The following is a 19,738-nucleotide window of genomic DNA, read 5'->3' on the forward strand; positions in this document are numbered from 1 at the left end:
AAATTAGGAAATACCTGGCGCCATCTAATATCAGGGATTCGAACTCGAAAAATCGTACCAGGATCACAAAATGTCATAGGAGGTATAAGAAGTAAAGGTTCTCCCATTCTTGGCACTCCTGTTACGCAGTACCTTGATTATTCATTGATAACTCCTTTTCTGGGATTCAAATATGAACTTTTAGAATCGGAGAATGTAGTATAGACCCTTGGCTAGATTCAAGGATAGATTTTATAACCGTTCCGCCCGTATTTAAGACGTTATTAACGAATACCGGAAGTCGGAACATTTACGGCTGTACTACTGTACCAGAAGAGGAGTTATTAATGAATAATCAACGTTTAATCAACGTCGTAACAGGAGTAGCAGGAGCGAGGGAACCTGTACTCCGGATACCTCCTCCAACATTCTGTTATCCTAGCACGATTTTAGCAGTTCGAATCGCTGATATTAGATGGCGCTAAGAGGACAAAGTTCAAGTTCTTCCGACTTGGTATCACGTGGTATCACTGCCCGTGTCTAATATAACTGACATGGTTTTGTAGGTAGCTAACGTAGCAAACTTTTTATGAAAAAAAAAAACCATTAAGAAGTTTCACTTTTTAAAGAAATTTCCCTTGAATTGTTAATAATTTGAACATATTCAAGTTCTTCAAAAAATCATACGCGTTGATTGATTTCTCATTACGCGTTGGTTAATTTCTTATAAAGGATGGCAGATGAAGTGTCAATAAACGTTTTAACTCTAAATTGCTGGTAAGTTGTTATTTTATCAATATACTAATTTGATATATTTTCTATTTAATTATTATTCATAAATATTTTTCTATGTTTTCTGTATATGATCAATATGTTTGTTTAATACATTATATATTTATAGGGGTATACCATATGTTTCCAAAGACAGGAAAGCCCGTATAGAAGCAATCGCAGAGAAATTTACTGTTGAAAATTATGATATTATATGTTTACAAGAAGTATGGTCTGTTGAAGATTTTAAGATGATAAAAACTAAGATCCAAGAACAGCTACCTTATTCGCACTATTTCCATAGGTAACTCTCGTGTATAGTTATTACCATAAAAGTATGTTATATTTCAATAATACAATACCGAATTAATTATATATCTAATATTAAATTATACTATTGGATTCGTAATTACATAAAAATTGTTTTTAATATATTTTAGTGGTGTACTTGGGTCGGGAATTTGTATGTTATCACGATATCCTATTCAGGATGTAATGTTTCACAAATGGCCTTTGAATGGATATGTGCACAAGATACATCATGGAGATTGGTTTGGCGGGAAAGGCATTGGGCTTTGTAGACTTAAGATTCATGATATGAATGTTAATGTTTATACTGTACATGTAAGATTATTCATTGAAACTTTCATACTCTATTTACATATCTTCTAACCATTTGTGTGCCAGGTATTGTTTCAAATGTCATGTTGAATAGTGTCGCATGGTAAGACAGTCATCTTTTCATTTGTGCAAAATGTAATAAATGTCTCCATACATGATCGTGTCGCTTGGTAGTCAAATGGTTAAAGAGTTAATAAGTGTATAATGTGTTCAACATTTTAGTTACATGCAGAATATAATTGCCACAACGACGAGTATATAGCACATAGAGTTTTACAAGCATTTGATACTGCTCAGTTTATTAGGATGACTTGTGGTGGCACTGATTTTGCGATATTAGGAGGTGATCTTAATGCAGGGCCGCAAGATTTAGCTTACAGGCTCATATGTGGTGTTGCCGATTTAGCAGATGCTTGCTCAAATAGTTCAAATAATTTAGGGACCAATATGTGTGCCAATAATAGTTATACTAGTTCAAAACTTGCAAGAACATTCCCCAAAGGAAAACGCATAGACCATATTTTGTATTTGGGTTCAAAAAATCATAAAGTATGTTAAATTACTTATATCGATTTTAATACTATATTTATTTAACAAATATTCACTAATTACTACTAAATACTATTTATACTAATATTATTTATAGATAGAAGTAACAAATTTTCAGCATCCTTTCCCAAATCGTATACCTTACAAGGATTTTAGTTACTCTGATCATGAGGCTATTATGGCGAGTTTCAAATTCAGTCCTGGTAAATAATAAGAGTAGTCTTGTTGCGTCAAGTGGAGTAAATTGTAAATACGTTTGAAATCTTTGTTTTTTTTAGGTGAGTCTCAAGAGGCGAATGTAGATGTTAAAGATGTATTGAAAGAAGCTATAAAAATCTGTGAAACTTCGTTGAAAAATATTCGCAGTCAACGATTTTGGTATTTATTATCAGGTTTTATATTAAGCGTCCCACTCGTTTGGTCTATGGGGTTGGATTGTTCCATTGAAACTGTGGGTGCGAGTATTGGCTTAAATATAGGACGCTTATTTTTAACTGCAATATTATGTTATACTTTGTTCATGAGTACTCTATGGAATAGCGTAGAAAAAAATGCTTTAAGAGCAGGGTCCTTAGAAATGGATATTTATTTAACAAATTTAAATAATAATTTAAGTAAAAAATAAAATTACATACATATATGAAACGGGGTACATAATTGACTAAAAAATTTTTATTCCATTATTCAATTGTTCATTCAAGAAAATCAAACGATTTTTCATTCATAATAGATATATTTTCATATACAATGAATTTTAGCATTTTTATACATTAGTATTTCCACTATCATATTATTATAAGACAATAATCAAGCTACATTTTTTAAACGATTAATAATGAATCGTAAGCTACTTATATATGATAAAATTGTACAATTTAATCGTAGCAATAATACATTCATAATTACTTTTTTAATCTAAGTGTATAACATTATGAATTTTTAAGAGAAATAAACAATTCAACAAAATTGTAATCAATAATTATATTATTGAATATTATTTAGCACGTTGAGCGCCAAACAAATTTTGAATGCTTTTCCAATTAATCAATTCAATACTTCAATGGTGTACTTATTATTTGACAATATTCTCGATGACATTAATATTATACGGAAATTTACTAGTGTTATGATTTATTTATGATAGCGTTTTGAAAAAGAATTGTATGTCGATACTATATCATTCCATTAACTATATTTATACAAATTTAAAAATAATTTAATTATGAAAAATATATTAATGAAATATTTAATAATGCATTGAATTTCATTAAATTGAAAAATAATGAATGTAATAGAATTAATTTTTAAAATAAATTCATATTATAAAAAAATTGTACACTATTAACACTTTTAAACCGATTTCGCAATCATTTTATTTAAAATCGCTACGCCAAATTTAAAAAAAAATGAAGATATTCAAACTCTATTAAAAATTCCGATTATATTTGGTATTTATTTATTCCGTATCACATTCTTATATTATATAGTATATATTATTGCAATATAAACAAATGATTATTGCCTATGAGATCTCCTACAAACTACATACTGGAGCAATATCTTTCAGTACAAATATATTTAAATATCGTGTAATATATTAACGTTATATGCTTTTATACGTATATATATATATAAATTTTTCTACAATTGATTATATACAATATAGACCTTCTTGAGCAAAGAGGCTCCTAATAAATAAAAGGCGTACATACGAATGTATATATAATTGACTATGTAAATTGTACCCAAAGGAATTTAAATAGAAAAACGTTTAAATTGCGTTCCGCGTACGTCATCGTAGCATTCATGAATATATGCTTCAGTAGGTAATAGTACTAAAAAAAACTACAATTATGGAATGTAAAAACAATTTAGGCACTCTTTGGTTTTTTCCAAATTCAAGGTAACTGTTCAACATAATTCTTTGGGACCAGTCCTGTCTTGCCATTAAGTGTACCTTCTAACCATCCTGGCTCCAAAGAGGCCTTTACTGTAATTGGAAAATTAATTTTAGTATAACTGTATTTGATACGCGTATGTTACACATTTTTCATACCATTTGTAATAATTTGATTTGGTTCAAATGATAATTCACCATCGCTTTCTGCCAAACAGGCATACAAAGTCCGGACTCTCCTAAGAATATAATTGTTAAATTTTTTATTACGAATACGATAGCAATAATCTATAGAAAACAAGATACGATATAAACATCATAAATACATTCATTCGATTAATAAAAAGTATGTATTTACCAAATACCAGGTACTTGCCCAGGACTTGAACGTCCACTACTAGGTAATGTATTAATTCTATAGAGAAAATACATATACTTCAGTCGTGTAAAGCAAAAAAAAAAATATAAATTAGAATTAATAGTTTAATTTGTCAATTATAGAAACTTACACAGATACTGATGGATTATTTCGTTGAGCGTAACCTAACGGGTAATGTACAGTCATCACAGAACCACGTTTTTGTTTCACCGGCAAGTCGGACAAACATAAGTGTGGCTCAGATGCAATTGACTCGCTTGAACTACTCGTGTTACCACTCGTTAATACTGAATTTATATAATATTAACGGTCATTAACTATAAAAACACGCATATAAGTAAAATATATTTTCAGAAATAATTTTAACAACCTTTATCTGCGGAATGGTACATAAGATTTGTCAATTTAACATTTCTTCCACTTCGACTATCTAAATATGTTGGCATTCTATGGCTTGTGTGTTCGGTTTCTTCGAAATCACCATTTTTTTGGTCATCAACAGAAGACGACTTAGTAACAACTGCTAATGGACCGTCGTAGTATGATCTTGTAACGAGCTATAAAAATAAATTTTGATATATTGCATAAACACTGAAAATTCACTGGTTAAAATGCAAAATAAATAAATATATAACTTACATGTGCATGTGGCGAAGATATGTTTGTGTGCATTGGATATCTTACAAATGAAGTTCCATTTCCAGAAGATGTTGACTCATCCTCTATAGTGACACGTTGTGATTTAGAAGGAGCAGTGTTTTGTGTAATTTGTGTCGACCGCATGATATCTTGCGACGGGCCAGCAATTATTCTTTCGCAATTTTCAATTAAAATTTCAACTACGATATTATAAAATTTTATGTCCATTATAGAAGCCACCGTTTCTTCTTCTGGCCGTAGTAAAGACGGACCGAAACATACAGCTAAGTTACCAATAGTCATTAAATTCTTATCACTTTTCTTTGCCACGCTGTAAACAGAATTTAATTAAATAAGTTTTGTTAAATATATATTACATTGTTAATTATATTAAACGTAGTTAATTTTATTATGAATATAATATAATGCGTATCCTTACCTACATAGATGTCTAATAAGAAGAATTAACATATTGAAATTTGCTTTTGGTAATCGGTAAACGAGGTTGTGAATATCATTTACACGTGCTTCTTTCATTTCTTGTTCTGTCAGAAGTAATAAGAAAAATAATAATATCCTTATAGTATAAGCTAATTGATGTAAGCAACATCAAAGTTAATAAAAAAGAAAGAAGTTTGTATATAATAAATATTTACTCTATATAATGCAATCGATATGATAAAAGTAATAGTTTTAATTTGAGTATTTCAAATAAAACAATATTGTAGAGAATACCTATACGCACTCGCAGCTAAAATAAAACTATTGTAGTATCGGAAGGTCATTAACGGTTCAGATAATGTCCTCAAATAAGTTTTCAATGCACTGGTAATAGTTTTACTTTCCCATTCGAAACGATCATCCATATTAAACTTGTCTAATTTCCTTCTATCTAACCCCATTGCCAGAAGTTTATTTACTTTTGATGCAACACCAACGACTCTATATAGACCTTGTTCCTCAAGACCTAGAAAAAAGATATACCATGGTGGAACTTTTTTTTTAATCGAATACTATAAAAAGATATTTAAAAATATTGTATACGCTATTGACTGCACTGACCTCTTTCTTCAAGCGCTGCAATACATTTTGACACAAACAAAAATCCTGTTTCATCCAAAACAGTTTCTTCGGATTTTGTTGATACACCCACTATAGGGTAATTCTGAAATAAAAATATATTGTACTTATAATTTATTCTTTATAAAATCGAACAGAAATAGCAGAAATATTAACATTAAAATACACACCGGTTCTTTACCATCCATGGCATCCAACCATAACTTCCTGTCTTCTTCAGAAAGTGCTTGGAATGTATATATTACATTAGGCCTGAAAAAATGAAAAAAGAACTGTAAGATATAAAGGCAGATTACGTGAGAAATACTTTTTACAAAATTACTAATATGGAAAATAAACAATTTTTTCAAATGGATTTCCACATTTTCAGTAGTTGAAATATTATATAGTTGAAATAGTAGAAATATTGCTGAAAGTAGGTTATCTATCACCTACCTTATACTCCCAAGAATGCAAAACGTATCAAACTTTGAAGAATAGACATTTAAACATAAAACATAGTATCTGGTTAGATAAATTATTTAAACTACCATGTACCAGATTTTACTGTTAAAAATGTACAAGATGATCATACAAGAATGTAATCAAATTGGACTTACTTATCAACAGTGGTGATATCGAAGCAGAACCGTTTCTCAATTGTGTTCGACGTACGACGTACACAAGATGTCAATGTCAAAATTTCTTTACGACTCTGTTAACAATACAATATAGATAAATTATGTAATATACAAAACACTTCGCGAATTATAAATTTTACTTACAAATTTTCCTGTAAGCTGATTGTAAGGTATCATTGTAAATTCTTTTTTATCCTTTTGATATGTGCAATACTGTTTCGTCCATGTTGTGCCAAATGCTTCTGTAAAATTAAATACTTTTTATAGTATAGCACAATTATATATTAATGCATTAAATCATTGATGAAATTTATTATAAACGTTCGTTATAACAAAATCTATACACGTACTCTTTTCCATTAAAAATAGATATCCCTCACGAGTGCATATTTTGTGGACACCAGTTTCCACAGCAGACTATAAAATGAAAATATTACTAATTCTTTCATAATGTAATATTAAAATTAATATAATAGAACTAAAAATAAGAAATACTTTTGGGAAACTTTAATACATACAATCTTCATATATAAAACTAACGATAAAATACAACAAATTTACGAATTTCTGGGATTATTTATATAATTTTAAATTTTATATCATCATGGAATATTTCTTATAGCATATTACAAATGTTTATTATTAAATGTTTATATTTAAGAAAATGTATTACATACCTTTTTCATATCCTTCATTTTATTCATAAGTGATTCTGTTTTATCCCGGGTAGCAAGGAAATTTTCTCTAGTCTTGTAAAACACACACACACACATAAAATTAAAAATTAGTAAGCTATTTGTCATGCTGTTATCCTAATAATATTTGCACCACACAATACTTTAGTAAGAAGTTACATCTAAGTATTTCTACAAGTAGTTGAACATTAACGACCAATTTGATTATAAAAATGTAAAATTACTAAGATAAAAAATACTTTTAAGTGCCACACAAGATTTTAAAAATACCCAAGTTATCCTTTAAAAATATTTGGAGTATGGCTGCGTCACATTCTTCTGACAACAAGGATAATGTACCAATAAATTTCAATCCATAGAAGTTAGAATGTGAAACAACAATACATAATACACTTAATATAATTTTGTAAATCAATGTTACAATATATAAAGCAATTTTTTTAATCGTCTGAATAGTGCTAATGTAAGTAAATAAGTTTTAGAATCGTGCCTCCATAATACTAATGCTCCTTTTATATATTTTTAAGCAATTAAGTACATGTAGTAATAAAAGAAACCAACCTTCTGTATTTTTAATTGCAACTCAGTCATGTAAGGTTTAAAATCCTTTGCAACCTCATGACCTTGATGGTAAAACGTCAACCAACCAAACATGAAGCCCAGTAGCTGAACAAAAATTGTATCGTTATTTGTAATCTTTAATAATTAATTAATTATATTACACGCGAAAGAAACTTACAGTTTCAACGAATTCAAACTTTTTCCGTTCTTGTACTTCTTGAAGTAAGAACACGTATTCTAAACTAGCTTGACAAAAATGTCTTTCGGCCATTTCCAATGTTGCGTCGGCCTAAATATGATATATACTACATTATCAATGTTATTGGTCATACATGCCTACTTGATTCCACACAACATAGTTGTTGGTAATTTCAAATAACACAATTATTTTACATTTCTTCTTTAGATATGAGCTTCCCTCAAAATATAAAAACTATCAATTTAAATAACACAAATGCTTTTGTTCTATCATACCTCTTGAAGTACATTGTCCTGTTTTTTAGTAGACAGATTTAGGTAGCGTTCTTGGCTTTGACAAAATTTAATAGTTTGTTTTTCAAACTTCTTTTTTCCGTCCTGTAAGTATGGTACATACATTATTTTCATATATTAAATATATAAAAAAAATTAATTAGTTACCTTCACGTTTCCAATACGTTCTTTCCTAAAATTTTCCAGGGGGAGTATAATTTGATCACAAGCACGTGAAAGCTAGAAGCAAAATTTACCAAATTAAGGAGAATATTTGTAAAAGATATCTAAATCTATAAAAATTGATAAATGATGTTGCCATCAAACGTTGAGATAAATACCTACAAAAAAAAAATATGTACTTACACATAAAAATGATGCGTACATATGTACAATCAAATATATAAAATATCTGATCAAAATCACAATGAAAAGCAATTAAAATATTAATTTAAATAACTAAAAAAATATGTACAATGTACAGAAATTTTCTATGCATCTAATCCGAGATGGTGATTAAGATTCTTTTGAAACAAAGCAACATTTTGTATTTTTAAATAATATGAAATTTCATCTATTAATTCTAATTTCTATCATTTTCATTCGTATAAAAGTTGAACTAAGAATTCACTGTAAAAAAATAAAATATGCTCTATTGATTATAAATAATATCGTTATCAGAAAATTCAATATTTTTAAGAAATAAAATTTACGTATAAAATGACATCGGTATATTATATGAAAAAATATATTGGTCTATTAACACACATTGCTTAATAAGCTTATCATAACTTAAGCACTAGTAACTAAAGTAGATAATGTTGTGCCTTTGCTTTTTAAACAAACTTTACATACTATTGTTTTAATTATTTAGTATATACTTTTGTAAACACACAAAAATAAATTAGTATATTGTAAATAATTTGAAATGTTAAATGTTAAAAGAAATTATAAGGTTATTAACATAACTAAAATACATTCCTCGTTTATAAATGAATGTAGATGTATGTATGTGACCTATGCCCACACACACATGCACTGATACTGCTATAATAAAACAAGCAGACGACAAGTTTCATTTCACTATTTGGAAAGAGACTTATGTTGCATAACATATATTTAAACATGTAGCTTACCCAAGGAACTATAAACAAGTATATAATTTTTAGTTAAAAGTATGTTATTCTTACATCAATAATATTAATAATTTTCTAATTTAAATATTTCATACAAATTTGCTGCAATGTGTAACGGTTACATGCAATTATGTATTTTGAATTTCTGTTTGGTCCTTGAAAAGGTGAATGATAAAGAAAATTCTGAATATTCTTATGTAATTTAGGAATAAGAGATATTTGTGTGCATTCAAGAACATAAGAGAATATGTACATTATATAAAAAATAGAGACAGTATAACCTAAATCGATATATGCAAAATAGTGCAAAGAATTTTGTTTAAAAATATGACAAAAAATATACCATTAAATAACCAGGTAGAGCTCCTTCTATAAAAACAAAGTTTTCATAATAACGATCAACAATTCTTTATAAAAAATAGTTGTAATAATTATTAAATAAAATTTAACAATGATTTATAGGAATGCAAGAATATTTGTATTATTGATTATATAAATATGCTTTGATGCTTTAAATATATAAGACTGACTTTATAAGTAACACTATAGATGATTTCTTTTGATTTCTGTTATAATAAATATTAGATAACTGTATCACAACTCTTTTATTCCATTATCACTGTAACAGTGATATATACTATATTATAACTTTAACATAGAATAATTATAAAACTCGAATGCAATAACTCACAAATATTCCAAATATTCCATTGTAAATTATATTTATTTTATAACCTCTTTCAATGAAGACACAACTTATTGTGTATATACTAGAAACATTACATACCATGCAATCCCTTTCATCCTCTATAGATGCAATAAGTTTACCAAATTCCTTTAGGCTCTGTGATATGTGAATTTCATCTTCAGTTTGAGTTTCCCCAATACATTCAAAGCTAAAGTTCTGCAATGTTTTAGAAAATGCTCTTTGGGCTCTGGACAAATCTAAAAAAAATTTGTTTATTCTATAATCGCAAGTAAATTTTGACAATAAATAGCTTCTATAATGAACGATATGGAAAATATAAGAAATATATAAATCGATCTCAAACGATATATTACATTTTGTTAACATTTTTTTAAGTTAAATTTTATTCCTTATAATTTTGAATAAAAATAATGAATAAAATTAATGTGTCCACATTAGTAAAAATGTGATAAAAAGAAATTAATTTTGTATTTTTAAGGTACATCATTAGTGACGTAGAATTATGCGAATAACCGATACACTCACTTATTACCAATTAAAAGTGTAAATAAACACGTGAGATCTAAGTTCTGAGTAATGAGGTTAGTAACAATACACGGTTAATTAATAGATTGTTAAATATTGATAGGTTGCAAATTAAACACATAGTCGTTAAAGAATATTAAGGAAAAATAGAATGTGACAGCAGCTGTTACATAGAAATACATATTTTTACCACATACGGAAAATAATTAACTTACTTGTGGCAGCTAGCAAAAGATCTTTGACCTCTTTGACGAGCCGTTTAATCTGTTGGCTGTTCTTTTCCAATTCACGTTCATGATAATGAAGATTTTCTCGAAAGTAGGGGCTATCGGTTAAGCAATCCGTAAACTCTAATGGTTTGAGGCCAACACCCATTATTCTTGATTGTATATTAAAGTTCGAAAGTCATTAATAAGTCAAAACAACAGAATTAACGAATCAACACTTATAACTAGTATTATAAATTACAATCATTTAACAAAACCACAATGTCTTATCACAGTTACGCGCAACGAACTACTCGTAACGCAAACGTTCTTGACGAAAAATGAGAACGGTTCGCGATATTTCTCCTGTTTATCGCTAGTCATGAACAAAGATACATTTTCTGAATCTTCGTTAAAACTGATGCAAATCACTAGCAAGTTTATATAGATAGGAATTTTACAATGTCCATTAAAGACCATCCACCCTCTTCAGTCAAATATACAAACTACATTTTAAATGGCGGGATATTCAATCTACTTTACAATACACTAAATAATTTGCCGTAATAGAAAATTCATTGCAACTACGATCTGAACAATTATTAAATATTTATTCAGAAAGTATATCGCATAAATATGAAGAAATATTAGTAACCTCTATTGATAGTATGAAGCATACAACATAAAAAAAATTGTAAGAACATCTATAAAAATGTGATGTATTCGTTAATATTTAAATGCATTGAATTTAAAAAAATAATAAACTACTTTAGAAAATATACACGACTAATACGTACATAATATATAAAGTACACTAATTTTCATCTTCTAAAACCAATTTATAAAAAATAAAAGTAATATTTATATGCAGATGTGTATACATATATGATGTATCCATATAGTTTTAGTCATTTGTTTATTATATTCATTGTTTTTCATTAATTAGTAGTTTTGAAGCCACAGAATTATCAGAGAAATTTTACAAACACTTTATTAGCTCATGAAATATCTTACAGAAAAAATTAATTACTAATCGTGCAATTCTTTGGTCTAACAGATGGTAGTTTCTACATTGCTTCTAAAGAAAATACGAAACATACTATTTACAATACCAATTGTATATACAATTCGAAGGAAACCCCACATTCATTATAGAGAGTACCGACAAATGTTCAGAATATTTTATTTTGCTTTGCAAATAACATTTATCAAAATATTAATACTTACTTAAAAGTATAAATATTCGGGGGAATTTGGAAGCAAAATTTGCTTTCTTAAATCGGTTCGAATCCCATACATTTCTCATACAATTCCAAACTATTTTTCAGCTGACAGACCATCGTGCATTACCAGAGCTACATTGCGTTCTATTACTTCTATTCGTCAAGGATCGATCTTCGATACAAAATGTCTACGCCTTGAACTTAGTCTCTCATTATCATAGTCCCGAGCATGAACAATTTATTTGAAGAACGGAGTCCTATGGGTATTAATGGTAACGAAATTATAATGTAAAATCACTGCTAACCAAAGTTCACTTGATACTCAAATACAATATATTGTGAATCATGATTTAACTTATATCATTATTATCGAAACACCAATGCAGTATAAGAATAACATGATTTTCAATAAAACGAATCGTATTTTTTATTAGATACAAATCAACGGATGCAGCTATTTGAGATTTGCCTTTTTCTACAAACTTCCCGAAAAGTTGGTTAGATTTCTATAATATCGCTTTTCTTTTTCACAAATAAGTTTTCTACCGTATCTGTTTTAAAGAGAAATCAGTGTTTAACGTGAAATACCAAACTCGCCCTTAGTTGGCCCAATACTATACCAGTTGTGAAATGTAAATTGAATATCTTGCTATAGAGAAATGTGGTCAGTTTTCCAGTCTATGCTTGTGTGGTGTTTGTATAATAGGTTACATTGTGTCCTAAAATGACGTTTATAACATGTAAATATTATTTATTTGACGCCAAATAATTTTTGTTGGATATTAGGATTCGCTGACAAGTATTCCCACTATCTGTAAACTTGTGTATTATTTATCAATCGGTGTGAGGTTATGATAAGGAAATTGACTTGAGTCACATCCTGTGCCCAATGTTTACCATTAGATCACTTTTTGGATCCCTTGGAGGTAAATAGTATATTGTTTATATTTTCTGTGAAACATTAAACTATAAGTAGTGCTCTTTTCTCAAACATTTACATAACCTCTCATATAGCGTGCTTGTTTTGACATTCGGTAAATTCGCGCTGTGGTTAAGGCATATTCCCGAACGTTTACTTCTATATTGTAAATAGCCCTCTATTTTCGAGAAATTTAGATTATTTGTATATTTTTTCATCCATTGGTAGTTTTTTATTAAAATGATTCGATATTATATTTCAAATATTTACAATATTTTATAGATGAGATAAGAAACTAACTAGACTCATCAATAAACAATATTTACATCAAATTCTTATTTATAAGATATACAATACTAACGTTTGTTATATATCTTAATAAATGTTATTCTTCATTTGTATTACATCTTTCTACTTGGAAAAGTTTTTTTTTAACAACATTCTCATTAATTGTTTCTTGCTGTTTATTATTTAGTAATACACATCTTAAATAACATTTCATACAATTCTATATTTTTTTATAAATGAAATGTAAATGTTTGTATGCTTTAATTAACTCACAAGTATTTATATTTACAATATAGATGTTATTATAAATATACAATTGTATTTACATTATAGTAAGTATTTATTTTATATTTTACTTCACTTAACTTTGTTTTATATTTAGTAGCTTCTGTATCTGTATGAATATGTAATAAACTTGATTCATTGATAGTGAAGTATATTTATATGAAATAAAGTATTTGGGTATGTATTAAAAATAAAAAAAGTTGGTATAATGTTTAGATCAATGAAGAAAATCTGGAAAAAACATTTATATTTAATATATAAATGGGTTACAGTAAGAGTAAATTTAATGGTTGTAATATATAATTAATATTTACTTAATTGTAAGGTATTTTTTCAGGAAATAGTCAAAACACATGGTTTTTTAATTAATAAATATTATAATATCTATGCTCAGAGATTGGCAAAATTTTATCTGATAAAATAAATTTTTGATTCATCTATTAAATTTTTGTTTGTTCATGATCAAATTTTATGATCTTTAGTTCAAATTATAATTTTATGTATCAAGTAATGAATAAACGGTTAATTATTTTATATTTGTTATTCCGCATAGCCTTAATAAAATAATCATTTTTAATGTAGTTTGAGTTTTGATATTAAAACATGATAAAATTATTTCAGACTGTGAAGATTTATTATTATATCAGATATGACATTAATTGGTGTTAGTAATCAGGAATTAAAATGATTGGTGCAGCCTGTAGTTTGGAAGATGCGTGTCGGCAAGCTCAGGTATTATTTACAAACAGTTGTCAAATAATTTATGCAATTGTTAACCTAAGTAAAATTTGTTTGATTGGTCTGTGTAATTGAATTGATAGAATACTAATGTTTTTATGTATTTTATATTTACATTTTTTGCGTAGGATATGATTAATCAAGTATCTAAGTGTTGGAAAAATGTTCAAGGACAGAATTCTTTGAACTTTACAACTGATAAATCATCACAAAAAAAGGAACAGAATCATTCTAAACACAGCATACAGTCCAAACTAACTAGATTATATTTTGAAGAACTTACTAAAGTTCCTCATGCAACTCCTGATTCAGTCTTGGTATGTGTGTCTTTCGGTTAATTAATGCATCTTTTAAAATATTAAGTAAACCAAAGCTAATTTGATAATAACATTTTTATTTACCAAAATGCACAGAACAACCTTGAAAATGAATGTGATCTATTGGGAAGGTTGGTGCAAAGGGAGGGTTTGCACACATTAATTGTTAATCTCTATGCTGGTAATAAAGGATACTCATTAGCTGTAAGAAATAAGTGAGTAAATTGTAATTTTGAAAAGAATTATTACCAAACAGATAGAGTTATTTTATTTGTTCGAAATTTGTGAAGATATAAAAATATGTAACTAAATGATTTTAATTTAACAGTGATAAGGGAAATCTATATGATAAAAACACAATATTAGCTGAAACACAACTGATGGGTTACGAACAGGGTGAATTGCTTTCATGTATAGACAATGGTCAGTTGCCTGCAATGTTAGCGGAGCAACTAGAAACCAGTCACTCTCATTTATTTTATGATGGCTGTATAATAGCTGAAGTTCGAGATTACCGAAAAGCATTTCCTCATACTAAAGCTGAAGTTCATCATGTGCTTCTTAAACCTACAACACAAGTAAATGATACAAAAAATAATATAATGATATAAGCGAACTACGAAAATTTCAATGAATTTATATAATGCACCTTCTGAACTTTTTAGAGTGTACTCTCGGATGTATCAACTTTAACTAGTGATGGAGACTGGAGTCACGAAGAACGATTAATGTTAGAATCACATTTAGTTGCAGCTACCCAAGGACCACTGTGTCTGGATCCAAATCCTATTCCTAGTTTAGCTACAACAAGACTACGACAGTCTAAATCTTTGCTTACTGATCATCAACTTATGCGACAAGCCAAAAAGTTTTCTCAGGTAATATTCATAAACTAGATCGGTTTATATTTTTCATATATCAGTGCCGGTAACATTAAAAATATCTTATCTGTTACAGGTTACAGTAAATCGGAAAAGAAAATTGGAGCAATTAGCACAACCAGAGGGACTAACAATACAAGATTTAATGCAAAAGCTAAGAGCTAAAAGAGGAGTAGTTACAACCACTGCCTGTCCACCGCCTTCGCTCACAAACCCTCCTTTACTTCCACCAAATACACCCATCGATGTTTTAAGGTGTGTTATCATCTTATATAATTTTTTGTCATTATATGGTATATCGTATTAATGTTATAATATTTTCTGCATAATAAATAGATTTGCAAAAGCATACGAACGCCCGCGAGAAACAAAAGACTGTTTGCCACAAGTTATAGAGGAATATATATTAGAAACTGGTGGAAGTCAAGGTGAAATAGATCACATAAAGCTCTCAATTCTGCAAAGACCTTCTAATTCTGAGTACCTGGGAGAGCTTTATATGGACAAAAATCATCGTGAAGGGGAGAAAAATGGATCAGCATGTCGGTGTGTATTGTTGAATTCAATTATTTCAATTTCTTTAATCCGATATTTTATTTTACTCTTATTAAGTCGCACAAAATATTTGAAAGTAATTGAAGTTAAATTTTTTGTTATAGATTTACGTTAGGTACAAGAGTTCTGGCGAACCATTACATCCAACAATTCACAGAAATTTTCACAGAGGAAGGCAGAAAGAATGTTCGGATAAAACATGTTGTACCAGGGCAGGTCCCTCGCGTTACATGTACACCTGGTATGCAACGAGCGCATCAACAGGTATGCACTCTCGCTAAGTATTGTATTTAACAAATGTATCAAAATATCACTTTTATGTTCATGCATTTTCAAATAAGTACATTGTTCTAGGCGCAACAAGCAAAGGCAGCGCAGCTAGTTGCTCAGCAGTTACAGCAAGCTCAATCTCAACATGTTGCACAGCAGGTAGATTAAAAATTGTTTGTGAAATGTTTTATTAAAACCATTGCGTTCTTTGTATTTTATAATAATTATTTCAGATCTTATCACGAGCTCAAGGACAATTAAATACATTAGCTGGTCAAGTGGCTTCGATGAAAGCTATGACAGAAGCTACTACTTCTGCACAAAATAATCTGACATGTGTGGATGCAACAAATATACCACAAGTTATTACCCAAAGTGATGCTATATCAGTAAGCCCAGGGCAACCCTTGACCAATGGTGGATCAAATGCTTCCACCTCTGTACAAATTGATAATTCTGCAATGTCAGTGAGCGATGGTAGCTCTTGTAATGGATCTGGAATCTTAGTTTTCCAACAAAAATCCACCAATAGTATTAACAATCCCGGATCTGCAAATGTTCCGGTCTTGGTAAGAATTATATAAATGTAATTATATGTAGACGTTATGTTTTGACGCTATACTGTTATCCAGCAAGCTCAGTTGCAAGCTGGAACACAAAATTGTGTTACGGAAACCGTTAATCAGAGCCAAAACGAAGTACCATTTAAAAAGCACTCCACTAATCCAGCTATAACTGCTCTTGTAACATCCCTCATGAATTCTGCTCAACAATTTCAACAACAAGCTGCAGGTTTGTAATACCATTGATAGAAAGCATAAGAGTAATACCATATTATAAGAAATTTATTAAATACTTTTGCAGCTAATGCGGCAGCTGCTGCTATGAACAATAATGCACAGACTACAAACAAGTCAAGCAATGCTGCGATTCTTAGTTTATTAAATAGTAGTCCTGCCAATTTAACTCAACAGAAAGTCCAACCGCGAAGGATCTCTTTGAATGCTTCCATCCCGTCTAGAGTCCTTGGTCATGGAAATGTTATTAATGTCCCAAATACCACTGGCCAAGTAAATAAATAGAACTTCGTCGTTATCCGCTCCTTAAAATTCTTATAAAATTCAAGCGAACATATATGTTTAGGTAAGGGTGAGTTTAAGTTCTGCTTTAACAGGACAGTTGGGTTGTAAACAGCAACCAGTAAAAGCAACAGCTGTACGATTAGCTCGCGTACAAGATCCTACTTCAACGCTGGGATTATCAATGCCAGGACTTTCAGCTTTATTAGCAGGTATAATGTACAGAAATGCAAAAAAACTTCATTACAACATCATTAAGACTTTGTATTATATCTTAATAGGGACACCGTCTGCGGATAATCCAATACCTGGAATAAATTCGGGTTCTTCTCTGCTAGAAAGATTAACTGCTTCTTCCAGTCAAAACAATCAGTCTACGAATCCAATGATCACTCCACCGTCTACTAACGTAAATCTGCAGGGTGTAAATCTTACTAGTCTGCCAAATTCTATCAACGGTCTTCAAAATGTTCAGGTTGTGGAGAGCTGCTTATTTCTACATATGGCGTAGAAGATGAAATACTACTGTACTATTCGTTGTACGACAGGTATCATTTCCCGGATTATCACAACCTATTACGATGTCGCTAAATGTGTCAGCGACGACGGGTTCTGTTACACCTACAGGAGTCATTGTTTCCCTGCCTATATCATCTGCAACCAATACTTGCACCACGGTTTCTAGTGTTAGTTGTTTTTTCAATTTCGCACATTTACACATATTGAGCAAAACGGCAAAATAAAATATAAAAGATAATTCAAAAATTGATTCTTGTTTTTTTTTTTTAGATGGTAGCTACTACAGTTGTTACAACAGCCATTGCTGGAAGCACACCGACGGTAGTAATAGCTAATCCTGCCAATACTCATTTATCGCTACCTATTGGTAAGAATTATTTACAGTATATTGTTTTCGATATTCTTCTTATGTCAAGGTATTTTGTTTAATGAATTATATTGTTTAGTATAGAAAGATAAGTAAATACTACACATTTATATAAAATAAATAATTGTACAATACAGAACGATTCAATATATTTACTCCAATGTAATGTTTCAGCCCAGATAATACCTTCTGGAGTTAAGGGATTATCGCAACAAAATATACGTAACAGTAATTCTGTCACTCTTTCGCAGGTATTTATACGTAGTTAGGGAAGAATAAATTGATTTATAGAATTCACAATTACCGAGATCCCCTAGGTGAGACAAGTATTTCTTTTAGGGTGGGCAAGCAATTCAACTTGTTGGATCTCAAAGGCCACGACTTAATCATATGACTCGTCAAGTACAGCCAAATCAAGTTAAATCAACTGTTTTGCCGAATCAATTAGTAACTGTGGCTAAAACGGTAACAGCAAGTCAGTTGATTCTATCTGGTAACAAACAGGTGTTAACTCCTATAATGGGTAAGTTACTATAAATGTCGTGTTAGAGTCTGCATCTGTTCAAAAAGTAAACAGTTATAATTACGTGCAAATCTTTTTTCAAAAAGTGATTCTAAAAGATACACCCTTACTCGTTAAGATTAATTGTCCTAAGAAGTAAAAAAGAATATTTTGTTTTGTAGCAGCAACGAAACCAGTGCTTATGGCGTCTCAGACGACACCTTCTTCCCAAGTAGTACCTGCAAATAAACAAACATTATTGACAAAATCCTTGCATGCTAGAACTTCTACAGGGCAATGTAGTCAACAAACTCAAAGCCTCGGAGTAACAGCATTGTCGCAGCAACAAGTATGTACACAAAATTGCTATAAATCGCAAGAATTTTGATCACGTTACAAATAAAGATCAGTTAATTATACGAATAAAATTTCAATTGTTTATTTTATAGTTACAGAGAACTCTCGTGAAACCTGTACAGCTCCAACAGTTACAATGTTTAGCTGCGCAACATAAAGTAGCTGTTGCGACCGGCAATACACAAAACAGAACTCAAATTGAGCCTCAAAGAAATTCTACATCTACCCCCGGGGAAGATCCAGCCTGAACATGTTCAAATAATTAATAATGTCTCAACATTACATTTAAATAATTGGAGCCTGCCTAGAAGAAATTTAATGAGGTGTTTATATATTACGTTAATGTGACATTTGGAGTTTTAATTATGCATGCAATTATAATTATAAATTATGACATTTTTATTCATGAACGATTAATGTTTATCAACAACGAGAGATTTTATAAAATCAGCGTAGTACATACTTTGTGCACACGTGCAATAAATTATTTCTACAAAAAAAACATTCGCCTCGAAATATTACTTAGAGGACGGTTTCAATTATTGTATATATAACTTATACATACGATTTGTTTTATATTAAAAAATGTAATAAATAAAT

The 19,738-nt window shown here is 29.6% G+C and overlaps 3 protein-coding genes across 4 annotated transcripts; 2 read left to right on the top strand and 1 right to left on the bottom strand.

The window, feature by feature from the left end:
• The first annotated feature begins 530 nt into the window (after positions 1 to 530).
• LOC122399392 (putative neutral sphingomyelinase) lies at positions 531 to 2,678 on the top strand. Its single transcript, XM_043400047.1, has 6 exons — positions 531 to 756; positions 881 to 1,054; positions 1,191 to 1,374; positions 1,594 to 1,920; positions 2,018 to 2,123; positions 2,199 to 2,678. Exons 1-6 carry the CDS (start codon positions 713 to 715, stop codon positions 2,543 to 2,545), a joined length of 1,182 nt encoding a protein of 393 aa, XP_043255982.1. The 5' UTR covers positions 531 to 712; the 3' UTR covers positions 2,546 to 2,678.
• Positions 2,679 to 3,374: 696 nt separating this feature from the next.
• LOC122399295 (rho GTPase-activating protein 26) lies at positions 3,375 to 11,235 on the bottom strand. The gene is made up of 20 exons (XM_043399880.1): positions 10,848 to 11,235; positions 10,186 to 10,343; positions 8,431 to 8,502; positions 8,266 to 8,367; positions 7,970 to 8,080; positions 7,792 to 7,896; positions 7,213 to 7,284; positions 6,886 to 6,952; positions 6,680 to 6,777; positions 6,515 to 6,609; positions 6,086 to 6,167; positions 5,898 to 6,000; positions 5,581 to 5,802; positions 5,275 to 5,380; positions 4,836 to 5,166; positions 4,567 to 4,753; positions 4,327 to 4,483; positions 4,176 to 4,232; positions 3,977 to 4,056; positions 3,375 to 3,910 (listed from the first exon to the last, which is right to left on the bottom strand). Exons 1-20 carry the CDS (start codon positions 11,005 to 11,007, stop codon positions 3,819 to 3,821), a joined length of 2,457 nt encoding a protein of 818 aa, XP_043255815.1. The 5' UTR covers positions 11,008 to 11,235; the 3' UTR covers positions 3,375 to 3,818.
• A 1,433-nt stretch (positions 11,236 to 12,668) lies between these two features.
• On the top strand, positions 12,669 to 19,568 carry LOC122399358 (transcription factor SPT20 homolog). 2 transcript variants are annotated; one of them, XM_043399993.1, is made up of 22 exons: positions 12,669 to 12,725; positions 12,848 to 12,987; positions 14,175 to 14,285; positions 14,420 to 14,608; positions 14,705 to 14,823; positions 14,937 to 15,186; positions 15,274 to 15,486; positions 15,566 to 15,744; positions 15,826 to 16,035; positions 16,149 to 16,308; positions 16,399 to 16,473; positions 16,548 to 16,883; positions 16,947 to 17,106; positions 17,179 to 17,384; positions 17,458 to 17,605; positions 17,675 to 17,868; positions 17,942 to 18,079; positions 18,183 to 18,279; positions 18,454 to 18,530; positions 18,619 to 18,802; positions 18,964 to 19,130; positions 19,231 to 19,568. In XM_043399993.1, the coding sequence occupies exons 3-22, from the start codon at positions 14,238 to 14,240 to the stop codon at positions 19,384 to 19,386; spliced, it is 3,306 nt and encodes a 1,101-aa protein (XP_043255928.1). In that variant the 5' UTR covers positions 12,669 to 12,725; positions 12,848 to 12,987; positions 14,175 to 14,237; the 3' UTR covers positions 19,387 to 19,568. The 2 variants fall into 2 exon arrangements, with proteins under 2 accessions (XP_043255928.1, XP_043255929.1); XM_043399994.1 differs by lacking the exon at positions 12,669 to 12,725 and having other exon boundaries at positions 12,786 to 12,987; positions 18,967 to 19,130.
• The last annotated feature ends 170 nt before the right edge of the window (positions 19,569 to 19,738 follow it).

Source organism: Colletes gigas, unplaced genomic scaffold (genome assembly GCF_013123115.1).
Source record: "Colletes gigas isolate AHSC1104 unplaced genomic scaffold, ASM1312311v1 Colletes_gigas_Sc00013, whole genome shotgun sequence".
NCBI classification, from domain to species: Eukaryota; Metazoa; Arthropoda; class Insecta; order Hymenoptera; family Colletidae; genus Colletes; species Colletes gigas.

Bases quoted from the DNA above. Each gene is read 5' to 3' on its own strand.
- LOC122399358 (XM_043399993.1), top strand. From the start codon at position 14,238: ATGATTGGTGCAGCCTGTAGTTTGGAAGATGCGTGTCGGCAAGCTCAG. The intron at 16,309-16,398 runs GTATGCACTCTC...ACATTGTTCTAG, and splicing joins TGCAACGAGCGCATCAACAG to GCGCAACAAGCAAAGGCAGC. The intron at 18,803-18,963 runs GTAAGTTACTAT...TTTGTTTTGTAG, and splicing joins GGTGTTAACTCCTATAATGG to CAGCAACGAAACCAGTGCTT.
- LOC122399295 (XM_043399880.1), bottom strand. From the start codon at position 11,007: ATGGGTGTTGGCCTCAAACCATTAGAGTTTACGGATTGCTTAACCGAT. The intron at 8,503-10,185 runs GTATGTAATGTT...TTTTGCTTCTAG, and splicing joins AGGATGAAAGGGATTGCATG to CTTTCACGTGCTTGTGATCA. The intron at 8,081-8,265 runs GTATGATAGAAC...TATCATATTTAG, and splicing joins AGGACAATGTACTTCAAGAG to GCCGACGCAACATTGGAAAT.
- LOC122399392 (XM_043400047.1), top strand. From the start codon at position 713: ATGGCAGATGAAGTGTCAATAAACGTTTTAACTCTAAATTGCTG. The intron at 1,375-1,593 runs GTAAGATTATTC...TCAACATTTTAG, and splicing joins TTAATGTTTATACTGTACAT to TTACATGCAGAATATAATTG. The intron at 1,921-2,017 runs GTATGTTAAATT...TATTATTTATAG, and splicing joins TGGGTTCAAAAAATCATAAA to ATAGAAGTAACAAATTTTCA.